This window comes from Gossypium arboreum, chromosome 12 (genome assembly GCF_025698485.1).
Source record: "Gossypium arboreum isolate Shixiya-1 chromosome 12, ASM2569848v2, whole genome shotgun sequence".
Lineage (NCBI taxonomy): Eukaryota > Viridiplantae > Streptophyta > Magnoliopsida > Malvales > Malvaceae > Gossypium > Gossypium arboreum.
The window spans coordinates 93474763-93483385 of record NC_069081.1 but is presented as its reverse complement, the minus strand read 5'-3'; the positions used below and the strand labels follow the sequence as shown (position 1 = coordinate 93483385).

The 8623-nt window shown below is 35.5% G+C and overlaps 1 protein-coding gene across 3 annotated transcripts; it reads left to right on the top strand.

Moving 5' to 3' along the window:
* Window positions 1-3280: 3280 nt before the first annotated feature.
* LOC108479182 (ABC transporter B family member 4-like) lies at window positions 3281-8391 on the top strand. Of its 3 annotated transcripts, none has more exons than XM_017781632.2 (11): window positions 3281-3409; window positions 3646-4057; window positions 4147-4322; window positions 4394-4615; window positions 4686-4924; window positions 5019-5544; window positions 5632-6777; window positions 6853-7119; window positions 7194-7457; window positions 7546-7839; window positions 7910-8391. In XM_017781632.2, the coding sequence occupies exons 2-11, from the start codon at window positions 3691-3693 to the stop codon at window positions 8264-8266; spliced, it is 3858 nt and encodes a 1285-aa protein (XP_017637121.1). In that variant the 5' UTR covers window positions 3281-3409; window positions 3646-3690; the 3' UTR covers window positions 8267-8391. The 3 variants fall into 3 exon arrangements, with proteins under 3 accessions (XP_017637121.1, XP_052878990.1, XP_017637122.1); XM_053023030.1 differs by having other exon boundaries at window positions 3289-3409; window positions 3592-4057; XM_017781633.2 differs by having other exon boundaries at window positions 3289-3541.
* The last annotated feature ends 232 nt before the right edge of the window (window positions 8392-8623 follow it).

Sequence of the window (8623 nt, the reverse complement as noted above, 5' to 3'; positions counted from 1 at the left end):
CCTAAAGGGGAGAGAGTTGTGATATCCCGAATTAGGGCCTAAACGGAATAGTGGTTTTGAAACCACAATTTTAAAGTAGAAAAATTTATTCCAATTAATTTTTATAATTTATTGAGTGATTAGATGCATGTGTTAGAATATCGATAGAAAATTTCATGAATTGCATGTCTAATTTGCCTATTAGGACTTAATTGCAAAAATTGATAAATATGAGTTTTAGATGTAAAAGAATTTAATTGAAGAGCATAATTGAAGTAGAGGTCCTTAAATGGTAATTATACCATTACGTTTTCATGGACAAAAATGGACATACATAGGTAGAAATAACCAAAGTTTTTAATGAAGGGTATTTTAGTCATTTGGTAATTAAAAGATTAAAAAAAGGAAAAAGATGGCAAAATATGTCCATCTTCTTCATTAGGACGAAATTTCAAGGGTTCTCCATAGCTAGGGTTTGTTTCAAGCTTCCAAGCTCCATAACCAAGAAAGACGTGGAATCGACCTTGATCGGGGAAAGAAAAAGATTGTGGACTAAATTGCAAAATTTCTTTATTTTGGATCGAGTTTTGTCAAGCCAGCTCAGAAATCGGGAACGGTTGGAGGATCGCTCACACTATCCGTGGACCATTTTGGTATAGTGACTTGTATACCTTGAGTATGGCATGTACAGCATGATAATCATTTTGTGTATGTAATCTTATGATATGGCTATTGAGTGATAAGGAAATGTTTAGTTATGATTAGCCATTGGAATGGCTAATAAAAATTCATGTATGGTGTTATGCATGCTTAATGTGCTATCTAAATCATGGAATTTCATAAAAATGTGAAATTTGCTATATAATAGTATCATACAGCAGCAATGACGTGAGTTTGAAAAATCACTAAAAATAATAGAGACCAAATTAGATGGTGAATAAAATATGAACTTGAATCTTATTAAGTCTATTTTCATATGGAAGAAATAAAACAGGTAAATGAGTTGTATTTTATGAGATATTTGGCTTTTGGTGTAACAGGGTCAGAGTGATTTCTGAATCCCCTATTTTGAGTTTAGAAATTCACTAAAAATTGTACAAAAATAATTAGGAGTCATAATTTATATGTATAGATTCCTTATTGTGTCTGCTTTTAATAGAAATAAACGGAATAGTCATATGAATTCTGTAAAAAGAGAAAAGTGATTCAAAGTAAATAGAGGTCAGAGTAGTCGAACACTGAAACAGGGGAAACTTTAACTAAAAAACTATACTAATTGGTCAGACTAAAAATTCTGTTAAAAAATTAGTAAATATATATGTGAGTCTAGTTTTAGGGAAAATTTACAGATTTGAATTTTGAGTTTTGTAACTCGAGATATGAAATTTTTTGCGACTGTGATGCAGATGGACAGTTTATTACGAAAGGTAAAATAAATTGTTTAAAATTGTTTAAGTGATAATTTAAGTCCGTTAACGCCTCGTGCTCGACTCCGACGACGGTCTCGGGTAAGGGGGTATTACATGACGCCTATTGGGCTAGTCCAAGCATGACTATTGGATTCGACTTCTTGCTCTTCCCAAGCTCGATCCACATAGCTTGCTAATGCATCTTGAAATTTCTTAGCTCGTGACCGAGTTATAGGCCCTCATGGCAGCTCAATGGATTCGGTAGTGACTTCCCGAGCTAAGGTCGCATCAGGCTACTTGCTCCCCAAGAGTTTTGAATAGTGATGACTGTCTAAATAAACCCTAATCAAGATTTTTTATATCTATCGTTGTAATAAGGGTTTTTAGTGTGATTTGTTGCGACTTTTTTTGTTGTTGTCAAGGAATTTGTACCGAGCTCTTGTTTTTTATTCCTCTTTGAAAGTGTTTTGATTAAAAAAAAATTTAGTGTAACATCATCACACTTTCACGAAATTTAAATTTAAAGATAAAATTAAAAAAAATATCAAACACCATACTAATATCAACCAAAAAAATTTTACAGACCAAGATAAAGTTACCAAATTTAGATATAAGTCTTGCTTTTATCCCTAAATGTTATTTGATTGATGATTTCAAATGTTTCATGTGATAATCAACTTTTTTTGTGATTGTTTTCTCTAATGTTATAAATAATAAACTCCAAGGCAAACCCATCAAATCAATCCAATTAAATAGCGGGAAACAGAATAAAATAAAATAAAACTTCTAGAAGAAAATATTAAAATTGAAAAAGAAACATGACATATAAATATAATAATTTAAAGAATAGATTTGTTCCAAATGCAGACAAAACTGGCGGTGTCTATTGTCAATATCCCAAGTTGTGATTTTCCGGTATTTCAGTATAAGCCGTAATAAATGTGAACACGGTTTCATACATTATAAGAAGCTAGAAATGTGTATATATATATATATCTCCATCGTCAAATGCATCATGCATCATTTACACAATATTATAACATATCATTGAATGGAGAAAACTAGAAAAAGAAATTGACTTTTGCAGGGTTGCAGGAAGGTTTATGATAATTCCTTAAAATTCTTAAAATTTTAAAATTTAATCTCTATACTTTTTATTTTAAGGAATTTAAGTTTAGTTTAATATTGTTGTTCTAATTGAAAAGTACTTTTAAAAAACTTGATTGGAGAAAGTATTTTTGAAAAATGTTGTGAAAAATATAGTTTTTAATTTAAGGTAAAGTTAAAATATTTATTTTATACATGATATTAGAAATTAAAAATAAATTAAATTAGGTAATATTTGATTTAATAAAATAATACCTAAAATATAAATTAATGCAAAATATAAATTAATGTAAAATTTTAAATATCTTTTAAATAGTTAATATATATAAGGGTATTTTATAATTTATACTTTAAAATGTAAAAATTAAAAGTATCTAAACTCCGGTAGAGTAATACTTTTTACCACACTTTCAACCTTAAAAGCCAAGTGTTTGGCATTACTTTTGAGGTGAAAAGGCATTTCTTCACCCTCAAACTCTTTATTTTTAAAATTTTAAAATTTAGATCTAATTGCTAATACTATTAAATTTATTAGTGTGACATATTAAAATAAAAAAATACTCAGATAATTATGTACCTAAAATAAATAATATTGTAAATCACTTGAATTTAACAAAATAATTTATACATTGGTTGGATCTAAGTTTTGAAATCTGAAAAGTGAAGAGACTAAATAACTAGAAATAAAAGTATAGAAACCAAATTTTCAATTTTCAAAGAGTAGAAGGACTTATGACAAATTTAACCAATTGAAAATTATTGAAGACCTTTTTGCAAGACAGAATGTACTTGTTGTTCAAGCAAAGCGCCATGAAATAAGCAATATAAGTAAGCAATACATGTTTCTAAACAACCCAAATTCACTCTTTGAGAGTTTCATTTCAAGTTTTCAACTACCCTTTATTGAATCTTCGGTATGTGAAATGCTTCTCATTGACTCAATTTTTTTCATTTTTGGTGATTTTGTTGGGATTTGGGTAATGCTTAAATCATAGCTTTATCAATGGCGTGTTCTTCGATCTTCACTACTTACTGTTCAAATAATGGTGAAGCTTTGTTTTAAAAAATTTTGATTCATTTTTTTTTAAAAAACGAGGTTGTTGTGTTACATCAAACATTCTCGATTTGTCTTTTTTTTTTTTTTTTGCAGCTTCGATATAAATTTTCAAGTTGTTTTGCTTGAGGAGCTTCAATAATGGCTACTGAGAATGGCTCAAATGGTGACACCAACTTACATGAAGCCAGCACATCAAAAAAGCAAGAACAGCTTAATGGAGAAAATAAAGACACAGAAACCAACAAAAAGAATGAAAAAACCAACTCTATTCCATTTTACAAGCTGTTTGCATTCGCCGATCGGACAGATATCGTGTTAATGATCATCGGCACGATCGGCGCGATTGGGAACGGTTTATGTATGCCACTTATGACTACCATACTTGGAGATCTTATTGATGCTTTTGGACAAAACCAGAGTAACGACCGAGTAGTTCATGTTGTCTCAAGGGTTGCTTTAAGATTTGTCTACCTCGCTGCCGGGGCCGGAACGGCGGCTTGTCTTCGTAAATAATCTCTCCTTTATATGTCCCAGTTATGTCTCAATTTATCCGTAGACTAATAAAGCTGGGATTTGTTGTTGTTTTTTTTGCAGAGGTGAGTTGCTGGATGGTTACAGGTGAAAGACAAGCTGCAAGAATAAGAGGTTTGTACTTAAAAACCATATTGAGACAAGATATAGCTTTCTTTGATGTGGAAACAACTACGGGAGAGGTCGTTGGACGTATGTCCGGTGACACGGTTCTCATACAGGACGCGATGGGCGAAAAGGTATATATCGAAATCGACTAAAATTTTGGTTGAAATCATTGAAATAATATTAACTAATTTGGTTTTTGCAGGTTGGGAAGTTTTTACAGTTGGTGTCTACATTCTTAGGAGGTTTTGTTATAGCATTTGTTAGAGGTTGGCTCCTTGCTCTTGTCATGATGTCAGCTATACCTCTACTTGTAACAGCTGGTGGAGCAATGGCTCTTATTATATCAAAGATGGTGTCTCGAGGACAAGCAGCGTATGCTAAAGCCGGCACCGTCGTTGAAGAGACAATTGGTTCTATCAGAACTGTATGTTCTAACACAACATAGTTGTTGTTCTTGTTGGAAATATGTGACTGATTATTTGATATGGTTCCAGGTTGCATCGTTTACTGGTGAGCAGCAGGCTATAAGTAAATACAGCAAGCTTCTTGTTACTGCGTATAAATCAGGTGTTCATGAAGGGACTGCTGCTGGACTTGGTCTCGGTGTAGCTATGATGATCTTATTCTGCAGTTATGGTATGGCTGTATGGTTTGGTGGGAGGTTGATTTTGAACAATGGATACACCGGAGGTCAAGTCATTAATGTGATTGTCGCGGTATTGATTGGTTCCTTGTAAGTTAAATTCCGAATCTCAACATAATTATGACGCATGCTTCATAGTTCATTGGCTGAAACTGAACTCTTTGTGGTTATGGATATGTTTAAGGTCCCTGGGGCAATCATCACCATGCATGAGTGCATTTGCTGCTGGTCAAGCTGCGGCGTTTAAGATGTTCGAGACTATCAATAGGAAACCGGAGATTGACCCGTACAATATGAGTGGGAAAGTTTTGGAGGACATTAATGGCGATGTAGAACTGAGGGATGTTTATTTCAGTTATCCTGCTAGAACAGAAGAGCAAATTTTCAGTGGATTCTCTCTTTCTATTCCATGTGGTACAACAGTTGCTTTGGTTGGACAAAGTGGAAGTGGGAAATCAACTGTAATTAGTCTTATAGAAAGGTTTTACGATCCACAAGCCGGTGAAGTACTTATCGATGGTATTAATCTTAAAGAGTTTCAACTTAGATGGATTAGGGGAAAGATTGGCCTTGTTAGCCAAGAACCTGTGTTGTTTACAGCAAGTATAAAGGATAATATTGCATATGGAAAAGAAGGTGCAACCGTAGAAGAGATACGAGCTGCTGCTGAACTTGCAAATGCTGCTAACTTCATTGATAAACTACCTCAGGTTCTAATCCTTTGTCTGAAAAACTTGTTTTATATCACATATGTTATAAAAGATATGAAAGGTTTGAACTTTGAACTTAATATGTAGGGGCTAGACACCATGGTTGGAGAGCATGGAACCCAACTTTCTGGTGGACAAAAGCAAAGAGTAGCAATAGCAAGAGCAATTCTAAAGGACCCTCGGATATTGCTTTTAGACGAAGCAACAAGTGCATTAGATGCTGAATCCGAAAGAGTGGTGCAAGAAGCATTGGACCGCATAATGGGCAATAGGACTACAATCATCGTTGCTCATCGTTTGAGTACCGTGAGAAATGCAGATACAATTGCCGTAATTCATCGAGGAAAGATGGTTGAAAAAGGGTCACATTCAGAACTACTCAAGGATCCGGAGGGAGCGTACTCACAGCTTATTCGATTACAAGAAGTAAATAAAGAGTCGGAACAAGTAACAGATGTATCAGAAGTTAACCCGGAATCATTTAGACAATCAAGCTTGAGAAGATCAATGAAGCGATCAATCAGTAGGGGATCATCTATCGGAAGTAGCAGCCGCCATTCTTTATCTATAGCCTTTGGTGTGCCTACTGGAATAGAAGTCAATGAACCTGCAGTAGTAAAAACCGAAGACTCTACTGAACAGTCATCAAAGTATCCAGAAGTTCCCATCCGTCGGCTAGCTTACCTCAACAAGCCAGAGATTCCCGTGCTCCTACTTGGAACTATAGCTGCGACTATCAATGGTTGCATACTTCCGATTTATGGTTTACTGATTTCCCGTGTGATTGAAACATTCTATAAACCACCTCATGAGTTAAGACAGGATACAAGATTCTGGGCACTGATATACGTGGCCCTTGGCTCGGCAGCATTATTGGCATGCCCATCACGAACGTACTTCTTTTCGGTTGCTGGATGTAAACTAATCCAACGAATCCGATTAATGTGTTTTTCAAAAGTGGTTCACATGGAAGTTGGTTGGTTTGATGAACCAGATAATTCAAGTGGTTCAATTGGTGCAAGGCTCTCGGCGGATGCAGCCACAATACGTGCCTTGGTTGGTGATGCACTAGCTCAAATGGTCTCAAACCTTGCATCAGCCATTGCCGGTTTAGTCATTGCTTTTGTTGCTAGTTGGCAATTAGCATTTATAATCATAGGACTAATCCCTTTGTTAGGGGTCAATGGATATGTTCAAATAAGAGCCATGAAGGGATTTAGCGCCGACGCAAAGGTATGCTCGAAACTATCTAAAAACCCGATACGTTTTTTAAGCATATACTTCATTTAGATGTAAATATATTTGCAGATGATGTATGAGGAGGCAAGCCAAGTTGCTAGTGATGCAGTCGGGAGTATACGAACGGTTGCTTCATTTTCTGCCGAGGAAAAAGTAATGGAACTCTATAGAAAGAAATGTGAAGGTCCATTGAAAGCAGGGATAAGGCAAGGGTTGATTAGTGGAGGCGGATTTGGACTTTCGTTCTTCTTGCTCTTTAATGTTTACGCCACCAGTTTCTACTCTGGATCTCGACTTGTTGAGAGTGGCGATGCCACATTCTCAGATGTTTTTCAAGTGAGTCATTTTAAGACCTCATATATTCACAATGTATGTCCCTTTGATACTGAGACCACTACCGAATTTCGCAGGTTTTCTTTGCTTTGACAATGGCAACTGTTGGCATTTCTCAATCAAGCACCCTTGCTCCTGACTCCAGCAAAGCCAGGTCCGCTGCTGCTTCAATATTCGCAATTATCGACCGTAAGTCTAAGATAGACCCGAGTGACGAGTCCGGGACAACATTAGAAAACGTGAAGGGTGATATCGAACTTTCTCATGTCAGTTTCAAGTATCCATTAAGACCAGACATTCAAATTTTCCAAGACTTGAGTTTATCTATCCCAGCTGGCAAGGTAACAAAACAATCCTTTTGCAACTTTATAGACACTAAACTATATATGTCTGTGTGTGTGCATGTTAATGTCAACTTTTATTTTTCAGACTGTTGCATTGGTAGGAGAAAGCGGGAGTGGGAAATCCACTGTGATATCATTATTACAGAGATTTTACGATCCCAATTCGGGATGTATCACTATCGATGGAGTCGAAATCCAAACACTCCAATTGAAATGGTTGAGGCAACAAATGGGGCTTGTTAGCCAAGAACCCATTTTGTTTAACGAAACAATCCGTGCTAACATCGCATACGGAAAGGGAGGAAATGCAACCGAGGCTGAAATCTTAGCTGCATCAGAGTTAGCCAATGCTCACAAGTTCATAAGTTCATTACAACAGGTTAGAACTTGATAATAAAATCCGGGTTCAATTCGCTCATACAATCACTTTATAATCAATTATCATACAGGGTTACGATACGTTAGTAGGCGAACGAGGTGTCCAATTATCAGGTGGACAAAAGCAAAGGGTAGCCATTGCACGAGCCATAGTTAAAAGTCCGAAGATACTTCTCCTAGACGAAGCAACAAGCGCGTTGGATGCCGAATCGGAGAGGGTGGTCCAGGATGCATTAGATAAAATCATGGTGGACCGCACGACGGTGGTAGTTGCTCATCGGTTGTCGACTATTAAAAACGCAGATATGATTGCAGTGGTTAAAAATGGTGTCATTGTAGAGAAAGGAAAACATGATACTTTGATAAATATGAAAGATGGTTTCTATGCTTCTTTGGTTGCACTTCATATGAGTGCTTCTACTTCATAAACTGCTGCTTAAATTGTTTGTTTTTGATGTAATCATAAAATTATTGTAAAGTAATCAGCATTTTTCTTGTTCTAATGTATTTTATAATTTTACAATAAGTTTATGGTTAAAAGTTGCTTGATAAATCCCTGTATTATAGGTAGGTTCCAGTAATTGAACCCGAGTTAATCTTACTTCTAGTGTTTCAAAGTGGCATTACAAGTCAATTTTTTCAAAAGCAAAATTACAGCCTATAAAAAAGTGAGCATGAAGCAGCAGACAACACGATTTCATTGCTGTCGTGAAAGCAGGCAATGGAGTAAAGGTGTAGTGGAAAAAGCGTCATGGCTGATGGCAGAAATGAAATCCATTGATCCC

What these genes read in the sequence shown, in the direction of transcription:
- LOC108479182 (XM_017781632.2), top strand. Translation starts at nt 3,691, where the DNA reads ATGGCTACTGAGAATGGCTCAAATGGTGACACCAACTTACATGAAGCC. An exon ending in GATTTAGCGCCGACGCAAAG is followed by an intron (nt 6,778 to 6,852) that starts GTATGCTCGAAA and finishes ATATATTTGCAG; the next exon opens with ATGATGTATGAGGAGGCAAG. An exon ending in CATTCTCAGATGTTTTTCAA is followed by an intron (nt 7,120 to 7,193) that starts GTGAGTCATTTT and finishes CGAATTTCGCAG; the next exon opens with GTTTTCTTTGCTTTGACAAT.